At 38.7% G+C, this 25,767-nt stretch overlaps 2 protein-coding genes across 2 annotated transcripts in view; one reads left to right on the forward strand and one right to left on the reverse strand.

Annotated features, from left to right (window-relative positions):
• The window catches only part of coq5 (coenzyme Q5, methyltransferase), a 50,867-nt gene extending 35,481 nt beyond the window's left edge, over positions 1-15,386 (forward strand). The window contains exons 6-7 of the mRNA XM_089130537.1: positions 14,065-14,176; positions 14,903-15,386. Of these exons, the coding sequence (XP_088986663.1) occupies positions 14,065-14,176; positions 14,903-15,004 (214 nt within the window). The 3' untranslated portion in view covers positions 15,005-15,386. The remainder of the gene's footprint in view (positions 1-14,064; positions 14,177-14,902) is intronic.
• A 74-nt stretch (positions 15,387-15,460) lies between these two features.
• The window catches only part of znrf3 (zinc and ring finger 3), a 74,744-nt gene continuing 64,437 nt past the window's right edge, over positions 15,461-25,767 (reverse strand). The window contains exons 4-8 of the mRNA XM_039659830.2: positions 22,841-22,972; positions 20,702-20,809; positions 20,343-20,510; positions 18,966-19,068; positions 15,461-18,866 (exon numbers count right to left, since the gene is read on the reverse strand). Of these exons, the coding sequence (XP_039515764.2) occupies positions 17,200-18,866; positions 18,966-19,068; positions 20,343-20,510; positions 20,702-20,809; positions 22,841-22,972 (2,178 nt within the window). The 3' untranslated portion in view covers positions 15,461-17,199. The remainder of the gene's footprint in view (positions 18,867-18,965; positions 19,069-20,342; positions 20,511-20,701; positions 20,810-22,840; positions 22,973-25,767) is intronic.

Here is a 25,767-nt window from a genome sequence, read left to right on the forward strand (position 1 = left end):
AGTGTTACCCCTTTCGTTTCTTTTCATTTTTGGGCGAAAAATTAAGTTTCTCCAATCTTCTCAAAACTCTGGATTATGATAGAGGGCTGTGAGACTTTGACCTGAGTGCAAAAATGGAGGCTCTAGACCCTTCCAGAGCTGAGATATCGAAATTCAAAATTTCGACCCGAAAAAAAAAACGACAGTGTTACCCCTTTCGTTTTTTTCATTTTTGGGCGAAAAATTAAGTTTCTCCAATCTTCTCAAAACTCTGTATTATGATAGAGGGCTGTGAGACTTTGACCTGAGTGCAAAAATGGAGGCTCTAGACCCTTCCAGAGCTGAGATATTGAAATTCAAAATTTCGACACGAAAAAAAAAACGACAGTGTTACCCCTTTCGTTTTTTTTCATTTTTGGGCGAAAAATTAAGTTTCTCCAATCTTCTCAAAACTCTGGATTATGATAGAGGGTTGTGAGACTTTGACCTGAGTGCAAAAATGGAGGCTCTAGACCCTTCCAGAGCTGAGATATCGAAATTCAAAATTTCGACCCGAAAAAAAAAACGACAGTGTTACCCCTTTCGTTTTTTTTTCATTTTTGGGCGAAAAATTAAGTTTCTCCAATCTTCTCAAAACTCTGGATTATGATAGAGGGCTGTGAGACTTTGACCTGAGTGCAAAAATGGAGGCTCTAGACCCTTCCAGAGCTGAGATATCGAAATTCTAAATTTCGACCCGAAAAAAAAAAACGACAGTGTTACCCCTTTCGTTTTTTTTTCATTTTTGGGCGAAAAATTAAGTTTCTCCAATCTTCTCAAAACTCTGGATTATGATAGAGGGCTGTGAGACTTTGACCTGAGTGCAAAAATGGAGGCTCTAGACCCTTCCAGAGCTGAGATATCGAAATTCAAAATTTCGACCCGAAAAAAAAACGACAGTGTTACCCCTTTCGTTGTTTTTCATTTTTGGGCGAAAAATTAAGTTTCTCCAATCTTCTCAAAACTCTGGGTTATGATAGAGGGCTGTGAGACTTTGACCTGAGTGCAAAAATGGAGGCTCTAGACCCTTCCAGAGCTGAGATATCGAAATTCAAAATTTCGACCCGAAAAAAAAAACGACAGTGTTACCCCTTTCGTTTTTTTTTTTCATTTTTGGCCGAAAAATTAAGTTTCTCCAATCTTCTCAAAACTCTGGGTTATGATAGAGGGCTGTGAGACTTTGACCTGAGTGCAAAAATGGAGGCTCTAGACCCTTCCAGAGCTGAGATATCGAAATTCAAAATTTCGACCCGAAAAAAAAAACGACAGTGTTACCCCTTTCGTTTTTTTCATTTTTGGGCGAAAAATTAAGTTTCTCCAATCTTTTTAAAACTCTGGATTATGATAGAGGGCTGTGAGACTTTGACCTGAGTGCAAAAATGGAGGCTCTAGACCCTTCCAGAGCTGAGATATCGAAATTCAAAATTTCGACCCGAAAAAAAAAACGACAGTGTTACCCCTTTCGTTTTTTTCATTTTTGGGCGAAAAATTAAGTTTCTCCAATCTTCTCAAAACTCTGGATTATGATAGAGGGCTGTGAGACTTTGACCTGAGTGCAAAAATGGAGGCTCTAGACCCTTCCAGAGCTGAGATATCGAAATTCAAAATTTCGACCCGAAAAAAAAACGACAGTGTTACCCCTTTCGTTTTTTTTTTTTTCATTTTTGGGCGAAAAATTAAGTTTCTCCAATCTTCTCAAAACTCTGGATTATGATAGAGGGCTGTGAGACTTTGACCTGAGTGCAAAAATGGAGGCTCTAGACCCTTCCAGAGCTGAGATATCGAAATTCAAAATTTCGACCCGAAAAAAAAACGACAGTGTTACCCCTTTCGTTTTTTTTCATTTTTGGGCGAAAAATTAAGTTTCTCCAATCTTCTCAAAACTCTGGATTATGATAGAGGGCTGTGAGACTTTGACCTGAGTGCAAAAATGGAGGCTCTAGACCCTTCCAGAGCTGAGATATCGAAATTCTAAATTTCGACCCGAATAAAAAACGACAGTGTTACCCCTTTCGTTTTTATTAATTTTTGGGCGAAAAATTAAGTTTCTCCAATCTTCTCAAAACTCTGGATTATGATAGAGGGCTGTGAGACTTTGACCTGAGTGCAAAAATGGAGGCTCTAGACCCTTCCAGAGCTGAGATATCGAAATTCAAAATTTCGACCCGAAAAAAAAAACGACAGTGTTACCCCTTTCGTTTTTTTCATTTTTGGGCGAAAAATTAAGTTTCTCCAATCTTCTCAAAACTCTGTATTATGATAGAGGGCTGTGAGACTTTGACCTGAGTGCAAAAATGGAGGCTCTAGACCCTTCCAGAGCTGAGATATCGAAATTCAAAATTTCGACCCGAAAAAAAAACGACAGTGTTACCCCTTTCGTTTTTTTTTTTTCATTTTTGGGCGAAAAATTAAGTTTCTCCAATCTTCTCAAAACTCTGGATTATGATAGAGGGCTGTGAGACTTTGACCTGAGTGCAAAAATGGAGGCTCTAGACCCTTCCAGAGCTGAGATATCGAAATTCAAAATTTCGACCCGAAAAAAAAACGACAGTGTTACCCCTTTCGTTTTTTTTCATTTTTGGGCGAAAAATTAAGTTTCTCCAATCTTCTCAAAACTCTGGATTATGATAGAGGGTTGTGAGACTTTGACCTGAGTGCAAAAATGGAGGCTCTAGACCCTTCCAGAGCTGAGATATCGAAATTCAAAATTTCGACCCGAAAAAAAAAACGACAGTGTTACCCCTTTCGTTTTTTTTTTCATTTTTGGGCGAAAAATTAAGTTTCTCCAATCTTCTCAAAACTCTGGATTATGATAGAGGGCTGTGAGACTTTGACCTGAGTGCAAAAATGGAGGCTCTAGACCCTTCCAGAGCTGAGATATCGAAATTCAAAATTTCGACCCGAAAAAAAAACGACAGTGTTACCCCTTTCGTTGTTTTTCATTTTTGGGCGAAAAATTAAGTTTCTCCAATCTTCTCAAAACTCTGGATTATGATAGAGGGCTGTGAGACTTTGACCTGAGTGCAAAAATGGAGGCTCTAGACCCTTCCAGAGTTGAGATATCGAAATTCAAAATTTCGACCCGAAAAAAAAACGACAGTGTTACCCCTTTCGTTTTTTTTTTTTCATTTTTGGGCGAAAAATTAAGTTTCTCCAATCTTCTCAAAACTCTGGATTATGATAGAGGGCTGTGAGACTTTGACCTGAGTGCAAAAATGGAGGCTCTAGACCCTTCCAGAGCTGAGATATCGAAATTCAAAATTTCGACCCGAAAAAAAAAAACGACAGTGTTACCCCTTTCGTTTTTTTTTTCATTTTTGGGCGAAAAATTAAGTTTCTCCAATCTTCTCAAAACTCTGGATTATGATAGAGGGCTGTGAGACTTTGACCTGAGTGCAAAAATGGAGGCTCTAGACCCTTCCAGAGCTGAGATATCGAAATTCTAAATTTCGACCCGAATAAAAAACGACAGTGTTACCCATTTCGTTTTTATTCATTTTTGGGCGAAAAATTAAGTTTTTCCAATCTTCTCAAAACTCTGGATTATGATAGCGGGCTGTGAGACTTTGACCTGAGTGCAAAAATGGAGGCTCTAGACCCTTCCAGAGCTGAGATATCGAAATTCAAAATTTCGACCCGAAAAAAAACCGACAGTGTTACCCCTTTCGTTTTTTTTCATTTTTGGGCGAAAAATTAAGTTTCTCCAATCTTCTCAAAACTCTGGATTATGATAGAGGGCTGTGAGACTTTGACCTGAGTGCAAAAATGGAGGCTCTAGACCCTTCCAGAGCTGAGATATCGAAATTCAAAATTTCGACCCGAAAAAAAAAACGACAGTGTTACCCCTTACGTTTTTTTTTCATTTTTGGGCGAAAAATTAAGTTTCTCCAATCTTCTCAAAACTCTGGATTATGATAGAGGGCTGTGAGACTTTGACCTGAGTGCAAAAATGGAGGCTCTAGACCCTTCCAGAGCTGAGATATCGAAATTCTAAATTTCGACCCGAAAAAAAAACGACAGTGTTACCCCTTTCGTTTTTATTCATTTTTGGGCGAAAAATTAAGTTTCTCCAATCTTCTCAAAACTCTGGATTATGATAGCGGGCTGTGAGACTTTGACCTGAGTGCAAAAATGGAGGCTCTAGACCCTTCCAGAGCTGAGATATCGAATTTCAAAATTTCGACCCGAAAAAAAAAACGACAGTGTTACCCCTTTCGTTTTTTTTTTTTCATTTTTGGGCAAAAATTAAGTTTCTCCAATCTTCTCAAAACTCTGGATTATGATAGAGGGCTGTGAGACTTTGACCTGAGTGCAAAAATGGAGGCTCTAGACCCTTCCAGAGCTGAGATATCGAAATTCAAAATTTCGACCCGAAAAAAACGACAGTGTTACCCCTTTCGTTTTTTTTTCCATTTTTGGGCGAAAAATTAAGTTTCTCCAATCTTCTCAAAACTCTGGATTATGATAGAGGGCTGTGACACTTTGACCTGAGTGCAAAAATGGAGGCTCTAGACCCTTCCAGAGCTGAGATATCGAAATTCAAAATTTCGACCCGAAAAAAAAACGACAGTGTTACCCCTTTCGTTTTTTTTCATTTTTGGCCGAAAAATTAAGTTTCTCCAATCTTCTCAAAACTCTGGATTATGATAGAGGGCTGTGAGACTTTGACCTGAGTGCAAAAATGGAGGCTCTAGACCCTTCCAGAGCTGAGATATCGAAATTCAAAATTTCGACCTGAAAAAAAAACGACAGTGTTACCCCTTTCGTTTTTTTTTTTTCATTTTTGGGCGAAAAATTAAGTTTCTCCAATCTTCTCAAAACTCTGGATTATGATAGAGGGCTGTGAGACTTTGACCTGAGTGCAAAAATGGAGGCTCTAGACCCTTCCAGAGCTGAGATATCGAAATTCTAAATTTCGACCCGAAAAAAAAACGACAGTGTTACCCCTTTCGTTTTTTTTCATTTTTGGGCGAAAAATTAAGTTTCTCCAATCTTCTCAAAACTCTGGATTATGATAGAGGGCTGTGAGACTTTGACCTGAGTGCAAAAATGGAGGCTCTAGACCCTTCCAGAGCTGAGATATCGAAATTCAAAATTTCGACCCGAAAAAAAAAAACGACAGTGTTACCCCTTTCATTTTTTTCATTTTTGGGCGAAAAATTAAGTTTCTCCAATCTTCTCAAAACTCTGTATTATGATAGAGGGCTGTGAGACTTTGACCTGAGTGCAAAAATGGAGGCTCTAGACCCTTCCAGAGCTGAGATATCGAAATTCAAAATTTCGACCCGAAAAAAAAACGACAGTGTTACCCCTTTCGTTTTTTTTTTTCATTTTTGGGCGAAAAATTAAGTTTCTCCAATCTTCTCAAAACTCTGGATTATGATAGAGGGCTGTGAGACTTTGACCTGAGTGCAAAAATGGAGGCTCTAGACCCTTCCAGAGCTGAGATATCGAAATTCAAAATTTCGACCCGAAAAAAAAACGACAGTGTTACCCCTTTCGTTTTTTTTTCATTTTTGGGCGAAAAATTAAGTTTCTCCAATCTTCTCAAAACTCTGGATTATGATAGAGGGCTGTGAGACTTTGACCTGAGTGCAAAAATGGAGGCTCTAGACCCTTCCAGAGCTGAGATATCGAAATTCTAAATTTCGACCCGAAAAAAAAAACGACAATGTTACCCCTTTCGTTTTTTTTTCATTTTTGGGCGAAAAATTAAGTTTCTCCAATCTTCTCAAAACTCTGGATTATGATAGAGGGCTGTGAGACTTTGACCTGAGTGCAAAAATGGAGGCTCTAGACCCTTCCAGAGCTGAGATATCGAAATTCAAAATTTCGACCCGAAAAAAAAACGACAGTGTTACCCCTTTCGTTGTTTTTCATTTTTGGGCGAAAAATTAAGTTTCTCCAATCTTCTCAAAACTCTGGATTATGATAGAGGGCTGTGAGACTTTGACCTGAGTGCAAAAATGGAGGCTCTAGACCCTTCCAGAGCCGAGATATCGAAATTCAAAATTTCGACCCGAAAAAAAAACGACAGTGTTACCCCTTTCGTTTTTTTTTTCATTTTTGGCCGAAAAATTAAGTTTCTCCAATCTTCTCAAAACTCTGGATTATGATAGAGGGCTGTGAGACTTTGACCTGAGTGCAAAAATGGAGGCTCTAGACCCTTCCAGAGCTGAGATATCGAAATTCAAAATTTCGACCCGAAAAAAAAAACGACAGTGTTACCCCTTTCGTTTTTTTCATTTTTGGGCGAAAAATTAAGTTTCTCCAATCTTTTTAAAACTCTGGATTATGATAGAGGGCTGTGAGACTTTGACCTGAGTGCAAAAATGGAGGCTCTAGACCCTTCCAGAGCTGAGATATCGAAATTCAAAATTTCGACCCGAAAAAAAAAACGACAGTGTTACCCCTTTCGTTTTTTTCATTTTTGGGCGAAAAATTAAGTTTCTCCAATCTTCTCAAAACTCTGGATTATGATAGAGGGCTGTGAGACTTTGACCTGAGTGCAAAAATGGAGGCTCTAGACCCTTCCAGAGCTGAGATATCGAAACTCAAAGTTTCAACCAGAAAAAAAAACGACAGTGTTACCCCTTTCGTTTTTTTTTGGGGCGAAAAATTAAGTATCCCCAATCTTCTCAAAACTCTGGATTCTGATAGAGGGCCACGAGACTTAGACCTGAGTGCAAAAATGGAGGCTCTAAACCCTTCCAGAGCTGAGATATCGAAACTCAAAGTTTCAACCAGAAAAAAAAACGACAGTGTTACCCCTTACGTTTTTTTTGGGGGGGCGAAAAATTAAGTATCCCCAATCTTCTCAAAACTCTGGATTCTGATAGAGTGCCATGAGACTTAGACCTGAGTGCAAAAATGGAGGCTCTAGGCCCTTCCAGAGCTGAGATATCGAAACTCAAAATTTCAACCAGAAAAAAAAAAGACAGTGTTACCCCTTACGTTTTTTTTTTGGGGCGAAAAATTAAGTATCCCCAATCTTCTCAAAACTCTGGATTCTGATAGAGGGCCACGAGACTTAGACCTGAGTGCAAAAATGGAGGCTCTAAACCCTTCCAGAGCTGAGATATCGAAACTCAAAGTTTCAACCAGAAAAAAAAACGACAGTGTTACCCCTTACGTTTTTTTTGGGGGGGCGAAAAATTAAGTATCCCCAATCTTCTCAAAACTCTGGATTCTGATAGAGGGCCATGAGACTTAGACCTGAGTGCAAAAATGGAGGCTGTAGACCCTTCCAGAGCTGAAATATCGAAACTCAAAATTTCGACCAGAAAAAACCCCCCACAGTGTTACCCCTTACATTTTTTTTTTTGGGCGAAAAATTAAGTATCCCCAATCTTCTCAAAACTCTGGTTTCTGATAGAGGGCCACGAGACTTAGACCTGAGTGCAAAAATGGAGGCTCTAAACCCTTCCAGAGCTGAGATATCAAACTCAAAGTTTCAACCAGAAAAAAAAAACGACAGTGTTACCCCTTACGTTTTTTTTGGGGGGGGGGGCGAAAAATTAAGTATCCCCAATCTTCTCAAAACTCTGGATTATGATAGAGGGCTGTGAGACTTTGACCTGAGTGCAAAAATTGAGGCTCTAGACCCTTCCAGAGCTGAGATATTGAAACTCAAAATTTCGACCAGAAAAAAAAACGACAGTGTTACCCCTTACATTTTTTTTTTGGGCGAAAAATTAAGTATCCCCAATCTTCTCAAAACTCTGGATTCTGATAGAGGGCCACGAGACTTAGACCTGGGAGCAAAAATGGAGGCTCTAGACCCTTCCAGAGCTGAAATATCAAAACTCAAAATTTCGACTAGAAAAAAAAACGACAGTGTTACCCCTTACGTTTTTTTTGGGGGCGAAAAATTAAGTATCCCCAATCTTCTTAAAACTCTGGATTATGATAGAGGGCTGTGAGACTTTGACCTGAGTGCAAAAATGGAGGCTCTAGACCCTTCCAGAGCTGAGATATCGAAATTCAAAATTTCGACCCGAAAAAAAAAACAACAGTGTTACCCCTTTCGTTTTTTTCATTTTTGGGCGAAAAATTAAGTTTCTCCAATCTTCTCAAAACTCTGGATTATGATAGAGGGCTGTGAGACTTTGACCTGAGTGCAAAAATGGAGGCTCTAGACCCTTCCAGAGCTGAGATATCGAAATTCAAAATTTCGACCCGAAAAAAAAAACGACAGTGTTACCCCTTTCGTTTTTTTTTCATTTTTGGGCGAAAAATTAAGTTTCTCCAATCTTCTCAAAACTCTGGATTATGATAGAGGGCTGTGAGACTTTGACCTGAGTGCAAAAATGGAGGCTCTAGACCCTTCCAGAGCTGAGATATCGAAATTCTAAATTTCGACCCGAATAAAAAACGACAGTGTTACCCCTTTCGTTTTTATTCATTTTTGGGCGAAAAATTAAGTTTCTCCAATCTTCTCAAAACTCTGGATTATGATAGCGGGCTGTGAGACTTTGACCTGAGTGCAAAAATGGAGGCTCTAGACCCTTCCAGAGCTGAGATATCGAAATTCAAAATTTCGACCCGAAAAAAAACCGACAGTGTTACCCCTTTCGTTTTTTTTCATTTTTGGGCGAAAAATTAAGTTTCTCCAATCTTCTCAAAACTCTGGATTATGATAGAGGGCTGTGAGACTTTGACCTGAGTGCAAAAATGGAGGCTCTAGACCCTCCCAGAGCTGAGATATCGAAATTCAAAATTTCGACCCGAAAAAAAAAACGACAGTGTTACCCCTTTCGTTTTTTTTTCATTTTTGGGCGAAAAATTAAGTTTCTCCAATCTTCTCAAAACTCTGGATTATGATAGAGGGCTGTGAGACTTTGACCTGAGTGCAAAAATGGAGGCTCTAGACCCTTCCAGAGCTGAGATATCGAAATTCTAAATTTCGACCCGAAAAAAAAACGACAGTGTAACCCCTTTCGTTTTTATTCATTTTTGGGCGAAAAATTAAGTTTCTCCAATCTTCTCAAAACTCTGGATTATGATAGCGGGCTGTGAGACTTTGACCTGAGTGCAAAAATGGAGGCTCTAGACCCTTCCAGAGCTGAGATATCGAATTTCAAAATTTCGACCCGAAAAAAAAACGACAGTGTTACCCCTTTCGTTTTTTTTTTTCATTTTTGGGCAAAAATTAAGTTTCTCCAATCTTCTCAAAACTCTGGATTATGATAGAGGGCTGTGAGACTTTGACCTGAGTGCAAAAATGGAGGCTCTAGACTCTTCCAGAGCTGAGATATCGAAATTCAAAATTTCGACCCGAAAAAAAAACGACAGTGTTACCCCTTTCGTTTTTTTTTTCATTTTTGGGCGAAAAATTAAGTTTCTCCAATCTTCTCAAAACTCTGGATTATGATAGAGGGCTGTGAGACTTTGACCTGAGTGCAAAAATGGAGGCTCTAGACCCTTCCAGACCTGAGATATCGAAATTCAAAATTTCGACCCGAAAAAAAAACGACAGTGTTACCCCTTTCGTTTTTTTTTCATTTTTGGCCGAAAAATTAAGTTTCTCCAATCTTCTCAAAACTCTGGATTATGATAGAAGGCTGTGAGACTTTGACCTGAGTGCAAAAATGGAGGCTCTAGACCCTTCCAGAGCTGAGATATCGAAATTCAAAATTTCGACCCGAAAAAAAAACGACAGTGTTACCCCTTTCGTTTTTTTTTTCATTTTTGGGCGAAAAATTAAGTTTCTCCAATCTTCTCAAAACTCTGGATTATGATAGAGGGCTGTGAGACTTTGACCTGAGTGCAAAAATGGAGGCTCTAGACCCTTCCAGAGCTGAGATATCGAAATTCAAAATTTCGACCCGAAAAAAAAACGACAGTGTTACCCCTTTCGTTTTTTTTTTCATTTTTGGGGGCGAAAAATTAAGTTTCTCCAATCTTCTCAAAACTCTGGATTATGATAGAGGGCTGTGAGACTTTGACCTGAGTGCAAAAATGGAGGCTCTAGACCCTTCCAGAGCTGAGATATCGAAATTCAAAATTTCGACCCGAAAAAAAAACGACAGTGTTACCCCTTTCGTTTTTTTTTTCATTTTTGGGTGAAAAATTAAGTTTCTCCAATCTTCTCAAAACTCTGGATTATGATAGAGGGCTGTGAGACTTTGACCTGAGTGCAAAAATGGAGGCTCTAGACCCTTCCAGAGCTGAGATATCGAAATTCTAAATTTCGACCCGAAAAAAAAACCGACAGTGTTACCCCTTTCGTTTTTTTTTTCATTTTTGGGCGAAAAATTAAGTTTCTCCAATCTTCTCAAAACTCTGGATTATGATAGAGGGCTGTGAGACTTTGACCTGAGTGCAAAAATGGAGGCTCTAGACCCTTCCAGAGCTGAGATATCGAAATTCTAAATTTCGACCCGAAAAAAAAAACGACAGTGTTACCCCTTTCGTTTTTTTTTCATTTTTGGGCGAAAAATTAAGTTTCTCCAATCTTCTCAAAACTCTGGATTATGATAGAGGGCTGTGAGACTTTGACCTGAGTGCAAAAATGGAGGCTCTAGACCCTTCCAGAGCTGAGATATCGAAATTCAAAATTTCGACCCGAAAAAAAAAACGACAGTGTTACCCCTTTCGTTTTTTTTCATTTTTGGGCGAAAAATTAAGTTTCTCCAATCTTCTCAAAACTCTGGATTATGATAGAGGGCTGTGAGACTTTGACCTGAGTGCAAAAATGGAGGCTCTAGACCCTTCCAGAGCTGAGATATCGAAATTCAAAATTTCGACCCGAAAAAAAAAAACGACAGTGTTACCCCTTTCGTTTTTTTCATTTTTGGGCGAAAAATTAAGTTTCTCCAATCTTCTCAAAACTCTGGATTATGATAGAGGGCTGTGAGACTTTGACCTGAGTGCAAAAATGGAGGCTCTAGACCCTTCCAGAGCTGAGATATCGAAATTCAAAATTTCGACCCGAAAAAAAAACGACAGTGTTACCCCTTTCGTTTTTTTTTTTTCATTTTTGGGCGAAAAATTAAGTTTCTCCAATCTTCTCAAAACTCTGGATTATGATAGAGGGCTGTGAGACTTTGACCTGAGTGCAAAAATGGAGGCTCTAGACCCTTCCAGAGCTGAGATATCGAAATTCAAAATTTCGACCCGAAAAAAAAACGACAGTGTTACCCCTTTCGTTTTTTTTCATTTTTGGGCGAAAAATTAAGTTTCTCCAATCTTCTCAAAACTCTGGATTATGATAGAGGGTTGTGAGACTTTGACCTGAGTGCAAAAATGGAGGCTCTAGACCCTTCCAGAGCTGAGATATCGAAATTCAAAATTTCGACCCGAAAAAAAAAACGACAGTGTTACCCCTTTCGTTTTTTTTTTCATTTTTGGGCGAAAAATTAAGTTTCTCCAATCTTCTCAAAACTCTGGATTATGATAGAGGGCTGTGAGACTTTGACCTGAGTGCAAAAATGGAGGCTCTAGACCCTTCCAGAGCTGAGATATCGAAATTCTAAATTTCGACCCGAAAAAAAAAAACGACAATGTTACCCCTTTCGTTTTTTTTTTCATTTTTGGGCGAAAAATTAAGTTTCTCCAATCTTCTCAAAACTCTGGATTATGATAGAGTGCTGTGAGACTTTGAGCTGAGTGCAAAAATGGAGGCTCTAGACCCTTCCAGAGCTGAGATATCGAAATTCTAAATTTCGACCCGAAAAAAAAAACGACAGTGTTACCCCTTTCGTTGTTTTTCATTTTTGGGCGAAAAATTAAGTTTCTCCAATCTTCTCAAAACTCTGGATTATGATAGAGGGCTGTGAGACTTTGACCTGAGTGCAAAAATGGAGGCTCTAGACCCTTCCAGAGCCGAGATATCGAAATTCAAAATTTCGACCCGAAAAAAAAAACCGACAGTGTTACCCCTTTCGTTTTTTTTTTTCATTTTTGGCCGAAAAATTAAGTTTCTCCAATCTTCTCAAAACTCTGGGTTATGATAGAGGGCTGTGAGACTTTGACCTGAGTGCAAAAATGGAGGCTCTAGACCCTTCCAGAGCTGAGATATCGAAATTCAAAATTTCGACCAGAAAAAAAAACGACAGTGTTACCCCTTTCGTTTTTTTCATTTTTGGGCGAAAAATTAAGTTTCTCCAATATTTTTAAAACTCTGGATTATGATAGAGGGCTGTGAGACTTTGACCTGAGTGCAAAAATGGAGGCTCTAGACCCTTCCAGAGCTGAGATATCGAAATTCAAAATTTCGACCCGAAAAAAAAAACGACAGTGTTACCCCTTTCGTTTTTTTCATTTTTGGGCGAAAAATTAAGTTTCTCCAATCTTCTCAAAACTCTGGATTATGATAGAGGGCTGTGAGACTTTGACCTGAGTGCAAAAATGGAGGCTCTAGACCCTTCCAGAGCTGAGATATCGAAACTCAAAGTTTCAACCAGAAAAAAAAACGACAGTGTTACCCCTTTCGTTTTTTTTTGGGGCGAAAAATTAAGTATCCCCAATCTTCTCAAAACTCTGGATTCTGATAGAGGGCCACGAGACTTAGACCTGAGTGCAAAAATGGAGGCTCTAAACCCTTCCAGAGCTGAGATATCGAAACTCAAAGTTTCAACCAGAAAAAAAAACGACAGTGTTACCCCTTACGTTTTTTTTGGGGGGGCGAAAAATTAAGTATCCCCAATCTTCTCAAAACTCTGGATTCTGATAGAGTGCCATGAGACTTAGACCTGAGTGCAAAAATGGAGGCTCTAGGCCCTTCCAGAGCTGAGATATCGAAACTCAAAATTTCAACCAGAAAAAAAAAAAGACAGTGTTACCCCTTACGTTTGTTTTTTTGGGGCGAAAAATTAAGTATCCCCAATCTTCTCAAAACTCTGGATTCTGATAGAGGGCCACGAGACTTAGACCTGAGTGCAAAAATGGAGGCTCTAAACCCTTCCAGAGCTGAGATATCGAAACTCAAAGTTTCAACCAGAAAAAAAAACGACAGTGTTACCCCTTACGTTTTTTTTGGGGGGGCGAAAAATTAAGTATACCCAATCTTCTCAAAACTCTGGATTCTGATAGAGGGCCATGAGACTTAGACCTGAGTGCAAAAATGGAGGCTCTAGACCCTTCCAGAGCTGAGATATCGAAACTCAAAATTTCGACCAGAAAAAAAAAACCCACAGTGTTACCCCTTACATTTTTTTTTTTGGGCGAAAAATTAAGTATCCCCAATCTTCTCAAAACTCTGGATTCTGATAGAGGGCCATGAGACTTAGACCTGAGTGCAAAAATTGAGGCTCTAGACCCTTCCAGAGCTGAGATATTGAAACTCAAAATTTCGACCAGAAAAAAAAACGACAGTGTTACCCCTTACATTTTTTTTTTGGGCGAAAAATTAAGTATCCCCAATCTTCTCAAAACTCTGGATTCTGATAGAGGGCCACGAGACTTAGACCTGGGAGCAAAAATGGAGGCTCTAGACCCTTCCAGAGCTGAAATATCAAAACTCAAAATTTCGACTAGAAAAAAAAACGACAGTGTTACCCCTTACGTTTTTTTTTGGGGCGAAAAATTAAGTATCCCCAATCTTCTTAAAACTCTGGATTATGATAGAGGGCTGTGAGACTTTGACCTGAGTGCAAAAATGGAGGCTCTAGACCCTTCCAGAGCTGAGATATCGAAATTCAAAATTTCGACCCGAAAAAAAAAACGACAGTGTTACCCCTTTCGTTTTTTTTGGGGGCGAAAAATTAAGTATCCCCAATCTTCTCAAAACTCTGGATTCTGATAGAGGGCCACGAGACTTAGACCTGAGTGCAAAAATGGAGGCTCTAAACCCTTCCAGAGCTGAGATATCGAAACTCAAAGTTTCAACCAGAAAAAAAAACGACAGTGTTACCCCTTACGTTTTTTTTGGGGGGGCGAAAAATTAAGTATCCCCAATCTTCTCAAAACTCTGGATTCTGATAGAGTGCCATGAGACTTAGACCTGAGTGCAAAAATGGAGGCTCTAGACCCTTCCAGAGCTGAGATATTGAGATACCACGAAGCATTTATGCCATTATACATTTTTTTTTTTTTTTTTTGCAGGCTGTATGATGCATATAGTTTTCAGATGATCCCTGTGTTGGGTGAAGTGATCGCCGGAGACTGGAAATCATATCAATATTTGGTGGAAAGCATCCGAAAGTTCCCAGACCAGGTAACAAAAAAACTAAATCCACATTTCTTAGTGATACAACTATTTAATAGGCATAGGAGACATGGCACAATAAAAGTTTAAAGACTTTTTCGTGAAAGTGCTATAATTTCCTTGTAGCTTTTGATCCAAATGTCTTTCTTCATTTTGCCTAAAATAAACCCGTTTTGAGTCTTGAAATTTAAGAACTTTAAAGGGTGTTTCATCAACATTTTAATTTATTCTTCTTCATGTGAAAACCACACTGAAATGTTGTCCATGCTAGGGATGTACCCGAAGCCCAAATTGTTTGAAAATTAGGAATTCTACGAAGCCCCAATAGGAGCATGGTGATGGAAAAAAAAAATATTTGAATGTTTTCGCAATTATATGGTTGGGTATTTATATTGCATATAATTTACAGGCATCAGGAAGCCGTTATCAATGTCTGGTGTATTGAAATCGCTTTTGAACGCGTGCTTGCTATTTACTATCCGAATTCAGATTTAGCCTTCGGGGACATCCTTAGTCCTTGCCTTTTATTTTATTTTTGCAGCTTTTCAAATGCAAACTTTTAAGAGATTTCTCAATGCTAAAATATCCTGGACACTCAAAAGTTGTACAATATTGTAAATAACATTTGACCTATGATAATCTAAGCAAAGAGTGAATTGAAGCATTTTAGTATTTGTGTGAAAACTAATAAAATATGTTGTGAGAAACCTTTATCATACTATATGTCTTCCACAGGAAACATTCAAGGAAATGATCGAGGATGCTGGCTTCTTGCGTGTCCAGTATTTTAACCTGACAGGAGGAATCGTTGCCATTCATTCAGGATTCAAGCTGTGAGTGACTGTCTACCACATATAGACATGAGTATAGCTTTCTCTCCAAATGAACTCTGACAAGAAAGAGTGCAGTTCTACAAACAATGGGACGACAGGAAAGTCAGAACACTTGTGCAACAGGCAATGGCTCTTAGGAAACTCAGCATGAAAAGACCTTTGTTCATTGATTTATGCTGTTGGTATATTAAACACATTTCACCCTTTGAAGTGAAAATGGAAGAGATTAAAATGTTGTGGGTTTGAGTGATATGTTTGCCTGAGATATTGAAAATGTTAAATGTGAGCACTATTTTTATTTGTACAAGCTGGACAGTGCGTTTGGTTTTTGGTCATTTGGAAGCACATGCTGACCCAATAAAAAAAGAAAAATGTGTTTTATTTTTTCCCATTGCACAATGTAAGTTTAATAATAAACACTCCCAATGAATTACCCATCATTCATATAATGCGGTGTGAGTTCTACCTCTGGACTCAATCAAATCCACACACTTTTTATTAGCGGAACTGGTCCATAACATGAACAACATCCACGTGAGGTGTTGTGCTTGGCGAAAATGAAACAGTCAATTGTGTTTTTACTTTAATAAAACCATATATTTTTTTAAAGATCTTTGTACACTTTGTTACAAAACTGTACCAAAATTTTTAAATCAGTTTTTGGTCAGAGAATATTTAATCGTCTTGTGTGCAATTACCATGTATTTACAAAGTCTCTTATTAGTGATCTCAAGAAAAAAGAAAAGAACCTCACAGACACTCTGAACATAAGACATGGCTTAAAGATAAATATATTAGTCAATAAATATTCAGAGAACATATTTCCATTTATGAAATGCTATACAGATACAGAAATATACACAGATCAAACTCTAACCTTTAACATTTGTAAAATGATAATGGAGAAAATAATTATATCTTTAAAAAAAAATTTAAAAATATTAATTTTTGTACACATTTTCTTTTATACAATCTTAAGTGCTACAAACAATACGAAATATTAAATAGTGACTTAAGTACCCAGAAAAAATGCTATATTTGCAGTACATATTTCTATGCAAGGCAAGAGTAGATTCTCATGTTACGGCACTGTTTTAGTCTATGTATAAATAAAGTTATTTTAAAATGACCGCCTGTGTAAGCTGTATGGGTACATTTCATAGAAACAGTATAAAATACTCTGTAAAAACAGAAAGGCATGATGATATGATGTATGTGTAAAGCATGAGTGCAATGTGTAGTTATTAAAGGTAATTATGCGCTTTTTGATACATATAAATATATACCACTGCATTCCAATCTCTTTAAACCATTATACTTTGGCGTCTTTCTGACAAACTGCAAGCTTAAAAAAAGAAGAAGAGCAACTTAGGGGTCAAACACTAGGCACCCTACACCCTAGAGTAGTCAGGTTCTAATTCAACCAGTGGTGTTTTGACTGTACCCTGGAGACAAACTAAACTTTGGTGTGATATACATGTAGCTCAGTAGTCTCCATTGACAATAATAAAAAAAAGAGGAATTGTTTTAATGGTCTATTTCTGTACTAAAAAGACAAAGGCCCTGAGAGAGGAAGAGAAAGAGGGAGATGTACATATTCAAGTCCGATTTTACACCTAGCCAAATTGACCTCAGCACCTGATGTGCACTCCCTCCACATGAAGTGTTCCATTTTGGTTTTTATTTCTCTAAATGAAATTATTTCGTTTACTGAGATGTACGTACATGCTGTATGACTTCTTACTGCTTGCATGCAATTCTGAATGTAAAAAGAGCATTCAAATGATCTTAGCGCTAATAACATGGAACTTAGGTATAATCTAAACTGTCATAAAAACGTAAAAGTTAGTCATATACATTTAGACATTATCCCTGGTCCTAGTCCAATCAAGAACAGTCCAATCAAGAACGCATTCATATAATGATGCTCTGTATGACTCACATGTGAAATTCAAATATAGCTGTTATTTAGCTTTGTACTTTTGCCTTCTATAACCATTGTGTTGATGTGACAGATTCTGAAGGCCACAGGAATGAACAAGATCAACACTGAAAAAAACAAAAAAAAACAATTGTAAAATCGTAATTCGAAAAGCAAACCATTTCTGATAAGTACACTCCAGAGTTTTGACAACACAACTATTTAAAAGTCGAACATTTATTGATTTTCAAGAGCCTGTGCTGGTTTAGGGTCTCCTATCAGAGCCCTGATCTGTCATAAGATGCTTTGCCACCCTCTTGTGTTTCAGAAACGCCAGTACACTGTGAGGGAAACAGTGCTGTCGCCTCTTCATCCTGAGGCTGCTGATAAACTTGACCTCTACATTGTCCTGAAGTGAAAAACAAGTCACAATTCTCCTCAGAAGTCCTCTCCTCCCTCTCTAGGTTAAGTCTAGGAGGGAGCAAGCATGTTTGTGGTTCTGGACCCAAGCCTAATTCACAGTCTGTATCCTCAGGAATTATGGGTATTCGCTGCGCTAGCTCACAGCAACCCTGACCCATGCATCCGTCACTGTCTGTCTGGGCATACTGTACGTTCACTGAACAGTCTTCAGCGTAATTACTAGCACTTCCTCTGTGTACAGTCATCTCTGTGTAAAAGCAGCACGGCAGTCCGTCATAGCTAACATGATCTGGGGACGGTAGCTGCTCGGTGCTAACGCTGTAAAAGTTCTGTGGGGAAGCCACCGCTTGAGACTCTGCGGCCCATCGGCAGCGTCCTCGGTCTTCTCCTTCCTTACCTTTACGTTCTAAGTTTAATTTAGGTACCTCAAAACAGCAGTTGCAAGCTACCCCTTGCTCTCCACAAGGCTTCACAGAGCTGTGGCTCCTTTCTGCCACAGAGCCCTCTAGGGGCCCGGCTGAGGTAGTGCTAGTAAGTTCCCTGGTTTCCACTGAAGAGTGGTTACTACAATTGGGCTCCAGGCTGCAGTTAGACAACTGGTCCCCAGAACTGTAACACGCTCCAACTGGAGGTTGTAGGCAGTCCATCATCCCTGATACTGGGGCCGAGGTGTCGTCAGCTGGAGGGGCGGCAGAAAACAGCGTCCCAGCCTCCCCAGCCGATCCCCGACACGGACTCTTACTTCTGTACACGTAGGGATCGTAATCACTGCTTAGCGAACTCCGGAACGTCGAACAGCTTCCATACACGCCCTGGTTGCTGACTTCCGTACAATCCAACATGGAGTCACTTGAGGAGCAGTGGCACTGACCCGAACTGCTGCTGCTGTCACTTCCAGGACAGTCCGCAAGGTACCCGCTACACACAGAGCGGTGCCCGTGGTAACAACTAAGTCCTGAGGTGCTTCCGGAGTCACCCAGACGAGAAGAGGAAGCCGGTGCCATGTGCACCACAGTAGGATACAAAAGTCCTGGCTGGAAGTGTCGACTGTGACCTTTGTGTAGTCCGTTACCAGGCTGCCCTTCAGGTTGTGGAAAGGTCAAGCCCTGAAAATAGTAGTGCTGGTACATGGTCTCGTACTGGGAAAAGCAGGCAGCACGAGAAAAGTTGCGTCCATGGAATTTGGGCCGCTTGAATGTATGGGTTTGTGGGTAAGCAGGGCCACGATGCTCCATGCCGCAATGGTGCGGGTTTAGTGTGTGGTCCAAATGGAGGGCAGGGTAACCCCGTATAAAGGAAGATTGCGAAGGATAGAGGCCCTGCTCAGGGTGCTGGTCCACTGTTAAAACAGTGATGGGGTTGCCATGGGGGTCCATGCTGGTCCGTGTAGGGTAGGCCGTCACTTGCCCAGCTCTGTGCACCCTTCCTGGATAATGAACAGGGAGGACAACTCTCTGCTGGCGGCTGTGGACTGGGTTTCCTGGATCCAGGCAAACGGCACCTGGGTTTCCCTTTTTTTGTTCTGGTAGAAAATAAAAATGCACAGTTAAAAAATTAACTGAATCAAGACCCATTACTAAGACATACTTGACAAGTTTATTAGCCGGTTTATGATGCTCACCAATAATGTTGTGCCTGCAGTGTGGACAAGTGTGGTGCTGAAGTAGCCAAGGGTCCACACATTTCTTGTGAAATCGGTGTGCACAAGGGATAACCCTCAACTCCTGCAAATGTGGAGGAGAAGATTAGGTCGGTCTTAACATTTTTTGTGGGCCTTCCAGTTATTGCAATGACATGAAGCTTCCTGAAATGCAATATTTGCAAACCCTCAAAAACAGACAACCATGGGCCTCAATTTTATGCTTTTACCAAGTCACAGAGCTGTTTTCATGCTTTAGATCAGGGGTGTCCAATTCTGCGTCTGGAGGGCCAATGTCCTGGGGTGCTTCTCAATACTAAAATTGTTACTTCGCTCCTCCGTCCTCTAGCCCCTGACCTGGAAAACCGATCAAACTCAGCCATTTTGAAGGACATTCAAATTCTCTAATTGCACCGCGAGGAGGAGAGGAATGAGGAGCGAGGAAGCTTCCTGAGGAGTCATTAGCGAGGATACACAGGTGTATCCTTCCCTCGCATCCTAAGGGAGAGGAGCTAAGAGGCGTGGAAAGGAAACAAGGATGCACAAACAAGAAATGAGAAGCACCCCTGGAGAATGTAACTTTAACCTGCATGAACACATTAGCCAGAAAGTTTCTAGTAATCTGGAAGACCTTGATTAGGTGTGCTTAATTAGGGCTGGAAGTAAACTTAAAAGGAAGGTGGCCCTCCAAAAGCAGAATTTGACACCCCTGCTTTAGAAGCAAAAATACCACATTGTGCATGTGAACTGCAGATGGCGCCAGTGCTCAAGATGCTAACATTCTCAATCCCTTTCGAAGAGATGAACTCCTGTGCTTTCAGACAGAAAGCCTAACCTCTCAGATCTCACCCACAGAAGTCATTCTCTGTCCCCAAGCATGACTCATCTCCCCTCCCTCTGCCTTTCCGCCCCGCTTTTGTTGCTTTTCTTAATCATCACAGACAAAACCCTTTGATGCCATTGAGCCTTTTATATCACCACTTCCTCTGTGCATCTAAGACGACTTGATTTCTTTGTTGTGTGCTTTTATTTTTTTGCATGACACAACCACAAAGGCGAATAAAAAAAAAAAGTCACCAGCGTTAGTCTTCATATATTTTGACACAAAAGAAGCACAGGGAGGCCAAAACATTGAACATTATCAAGAACCTCAAAAAGGTCCATTGCCGAATAAACCAAATTTCCAGGGTCATGCAATAGTGGTTTGCCATTTTCCTTTAATCTGTTTGCCTGTAATTTGGTTTTGGAATAGATTTTAGAGAACTGACAGACCAATGGAGGAAATTTGGCCAGTGTGCAACACCTTTTTAAAGTCTTTTTATTTCCTACAAGCTTTTGAACATTTATGAAGATAATTACCTCGCCATCGATGTATTTCTCAAGGCATATGGCACAGTCTGATGTGGAACTACTGCTCACGGAGTCTGATGCTCCACAGCTGGCCTCACGTTGACCCTTGATCTTAGCCTTGAACTTGCGTGTTTCCATCTTTTCCAGGGCCTGAATAGCCATCCGGTTCATGGAACTCTGACAGGTGGGGAAACAATTATGTACAGAAGGCATGTCAGGAATGGCATGAAACGAACTTCTTTAAATTGTACATTGACATGAAACGAGACATCTTTTTGAGAATGACGATGAGGTCAAAATTTAGACTTCAAATTGAATTGTTACAGTGTAATCACAAATATGTATCAAACTGCATTGCGGAGCCTCACCTGGCTGCGTCTTTGCTTGAGCTTGATCTTGATGAGGAGGATGAGGCAGACCAGAGACACCACAACGAAGAACGCCAGGAAGATTCCCATATCAAAATACTCTGTGGGCTGTTGTAGACGACAACAGGAAAATGTCAGAACGTTTTACAGATAAGGTGTACCCAAAAAAGATTACATACACAAAATAATTACGAACTTTTTAAAATACAACTTTCTTTGTGGGACACTCGTGTGATAACAGCCAAACACAACCTGCCCTAAGAGATTCATTTTTAGACTTAACCTTTTTAAAAAGTTTTATTACACTCTATGGAATACTTTATTCTGATTGGTCATCCAGCGTTAAGTTATTTCCCGAACCTAACCTTTATCACCCAGCGCTGTCCAGTGGTGGAATGTACTTTACTTAAGTAGAATAAATAGCGCATACTTTTTACTTTTACTTCATTACATTTTGCAGCAATTATTATACTTTCTACTCCACTACATTTCTACAACTTATGTTACATTTTCATTACATTTTCTGATCAGTTTTTTCCCTGCCAAAACGTAATCTGGCCGTCCGTCCGTGTCACCTTTGTCTCACCAGTGACGTTTGGTTGCCATAGAGCCTCCATTTTTGCACTCAGGTCTAAGTCCCATGACCCTCTAGACCCTTCCAGTCGAAATTTTGAGTTTCTCTGGGCCATGGGACTTGGACCTGAGTGCAAAAATGGAGGCTCTAGACCCTTCCAGAGCTGAGATATTGAGATACCACGTAACATGTATGCCATTATAAATATCTCAATATCTCAGCTCTGGAAGGGTCTAGAGCCTCTATTTTTGCACTCAGGTCTAAGTGCCATGGCCCTCTATCAGAATCCAGAGTTTCAAGAAGATTGGAGAAACTTATTTTTTCGCACAAAAAAAAAAAACGACAGGGGTAACACTCGTTTTATTTTTTGGTCGAAATTTTGAGTTTCTTTGATCTTCTTGAAACTCTGGATTCTGATAGAGGGCCATGGGACTTAGACCTGAGTGCAAAAATGGAGGCTCTAGACCCTTCCAGAGCTGAGATATTGAGATACCACGTAACATTTATGCCATTATAAATATCTCAATATCTCCGTTCTCGAAGGGTCTAGAGCCTCCATTTTTGCACTCAGGTCTAAGTCCCATGGCCCTCTACCAGAATCCAGAGTTTCAAGAAGATTGGAGAAACTTATTTTTTCACAAAAAAAAAAAACGACAGGGGTAACACTGTCGTTTTTTTTTTGGTCGAAATTTTGAGTTTCTTTGATCTTCTTGAAACTCTGGATTCTGATAGAGGGCCATGGGACTTAGACCTGAGTGCAAAAATGGAGGCTCTAGATATATCAACCCGGTCACACTAAATGCATCTCGCACGCAGTGTGTTCATAGTGCAATTTATTCACGAAAATTAGTTTTTACATGCATAGGAAACGCACTGTGTGTAATATACGTTTGGTTAGGATTATGGCAAGCCAAGAGGTTCAGAATTACACCATAAATTAATCGTGTTTACTGCCATAGTTATTAACATATAGTAAGGATAAGCATGATGTGTATATTGCCTAATTGCAAGCTTGTTTCAGAAATGGTGACATTTTTTTTCCATCATTATTGAACATCATTATAGGAGTATTAGGTTGAATGAGTTAGAATTAAATAATTTATTAATCATTAGAAAATAGACATTAAGAAAATAAATTATGCAAGTACTTTTACTTTTAATACTTAAAGTACATTTAAAATCAGGTACTTTTTACTTAAGTATGTTTGTCATTGTGTTACTTCTACTTTTACTAAAGTAAACATTTATCTGGTTATTTGTACTTTTACTTAAGTACTGAGATTCAGTACTTCCTCCACCACTGGCGCTGTCACATCTTTTTTGTAGTGTGTTGCAGCCATGAATATCAAAATATGTTTATATTTACAAAATACAAACTTTTCTTTGTACTTTTGTCAGTTAAAAAAAGGTTCAAGAGAATTAACATATCACAGATTGTGAATTTTTATTGCATTTTACAAAATGTCCCAACTTTTCTGGAAATGGGGTTGTAGATAAACTTTGTGACCCATAAAGTTCCTACTATAACTAACATACAAATCAATATCAAAAGTGTGAACTCTCACCCTTGGTGGTCTATGTTGGATTCTGGCTCGTGCAACTTTTTGCTTATTGACTATGTTCATCAGTTTAACAGCATCTGCTCCTTTGACATAGACCACCGGCCTCTTTAAGGGGTCCTCTGAAACTTGGTTCAACTAGAGAAAATAATGAGAGAAAAGACAGTCAGAACTTGAAAGAGAGATTTCAAGCACGCCAGACCACTTAACAATTAAACGATACAGATATTTTGAGTAAAAACTCTCAAAAGCATTGCTATGGCTAAGATGCACTTAGAAAAATACATGTAATTATTTTAATGAATAACGTTTCAAATCATTATTCAATCTGCCCAATCTACATGAACTCGGTTGCCAGGGAAAAGCTCTCCCCGACAACATACACCCATGTGAAAAAGCAACCTATAGAGTCCAGACATGGAAACTGTGGTTGGCCTTTCTCTTCTATAGAAGGGGAAAGTAGCAGTAAACCAATTGCATGTTGCAAATGTGGATGCTCAATTTAGCCTTGTAGCTCCCTCAGACTACAGCTCCAGTCTGTAATTTGAAAAACCTGAGGGAAATACCAGGGATATTCAAGCCTCTATTTCTCCCTCTGTCGTCATGTCTCTCATTTGAAAAATGGGAAGCTGAAAGATAGTCATTTAAGCGTTCTTTCCCCCCTCTTATTTTTCAGGTCTGTTGGGTTTTCATTCAAGAAAAGATGCACAGACTCGGGGAAAGCCTTCCGTTTCAAACAACGAGTTCTCCATGTTTACACATTACAACGCGACAGAAATACAGGCCCTAACGGCACACATACATCGTAGAGACGTCTTTGCCGTTTTATCTTGACGATTTACAGCATTCGCTTATCTCCAATACACTTCTAAGGTGTTTTTTCTTTGGAATCTGTTTTCTAAAGATATTTATTTACTACTGTTACTGTTTGGAAAACCTGTCACACATTCAGTAATCATCAGACAAAAATCAGATCACTTAAAGTAATAGCATACATTTTTCAGGTGAGGCATCACAGACGTCTTTGGCAATGTACATTTGCTTACTTGGGGAGAAAAGGGAGAGAGAAAGAAAGAGAGAGAGAGAGAGAGAGAGAGAAATGAATAAGGACAGAACTAGGTTAGGATCTGGGGTAGGGAACTAGGGTAGGATCTTAGCAGGTGATGATGAAAGCTTTTCCCTTAATGCTTCGCCCCGTGATTAAAACTCTCCTCGTCCTCCCCAAAGCCTTGAGGCTTTAAACTGTAATCTGTGCAACCGAGGAAGCCGAATGAGTCTGGACAGAGGTGCTGGCACTGGAATGTACTGCGCTGACTCTTTTCATGTGGTCTACACAGAAGCTCTTTTATCTCGTCTGTACACCGTTTACAACTGAACGAGGGAGAGGGGGGAAAAAAAGCAAGTCTGGGCCTGGTTTGGAAGAGAAAAATACCACAGTGAAAGAGAGGCGAGTGGAAAAAAAGACCCTTGCTCTCTCAAAAGCAGAGACAAAGAAAGGGACTTCCGCAGATCAGCCTTTTCCACAGTCAGTGCTGAGAATAGGTGGTGATTCCATTAAGTAAATGGAAATAAAGTGGTAGTGGACAACACGCTTCTTTCAATTACCACCGAATATTTTTAACTACATTTGCATTTCTTAAAGAAAATACCAATACATTCCATCCGATTCGGTACTAGAATTACTAGAATTAATAAGTTGTAAACAGTATGCCAAATATGCCTTAAAATAATATAAACTATTAATGAGTGTAATTTAGCATGTAGCGTGAGTATGCAAACTGGGACGTAACCACCAATTGAAGGCAATTTCATTAACAAACCACATTATAAACCGATGACATCTTTAAACACTAAATGGGAGTATTGAAGTTCAAAATGTGAGGTTTTAAACCTTCAAACTTGATTTAAGTATAAAGTAGAAAGTGGAATATATATGGGCTGTCAAACGATAAATCGCATCCAAAATAAAAGTTTGTGTTTACATAATATATATGGGTGCACTGTGTAATTATTTTGCGTGTATATATATACAGTATATATATATATATATATATATATATATATATATATATATACACACACACACATACATATACACACACACATATATATATATATATATATTAGGGCTGTGCAAAAATTAATTGCGATTAATCGCATCCAAAATAAAAGTCTGTGTTTACATAATATATTTGTGTGTGCTGTATATAATTATTTTGTATATATAAATACAAACACATGCATGTATATATTTAAGAAAATGTTTTATTCATAAATAAAATATTTATATTTATATAATATAGATTATGTATTTATATATATATACAGAATTTAAGCGCAAATAATTCTTAAATATATACATGCATGCATATGTATTTATATATACAAAATAATTATATACAGCACACACAAATATATTATGTAAACACAGACTTTTATTTTGGATGCGATTAATCGGAATTAATTTTTGCACAGCCCTAATATATATATATATATATATATATATATATATATATATATATATATATATATGTATACAAATATATATATACACATATATATACACATATACATACACACACATATATATATATATATATATACACACACACACACACACACACATGCATGTATATTTAAGAAAATATATTATTTATATATAAAATAATTATACTTATATATAATATAAATTGTATATGAATCTATATGCAGTATATACATGAAAATATTTCTTAAATATATACAAGTATGTGTGTGTATTTATATATATATATATATATATAAAATAATTTATACACAGTGCACCCACATATATTATGTAAACAAAAACGTTTATTTTGGATGCGATTAATAACGTTTAATCATTTGACGGACCTAATATATATATATATATATATATATATATATACACACATACACACTATATAGCACTA

This window comes from Pimephales promelas, chromosome 4 (genome assembly GCF_988280905.1).
Source record: "Pimephales promelas chromosome 4, fPimPro1.hap1.1, whole genome shotgun sequence".
Lineage (NCBI taxonomy): Eukaryota > Metazoa > Chordata > Actinopteri > Cypriniformes > Leuciscidae > Pimephales > Pimephales promelas.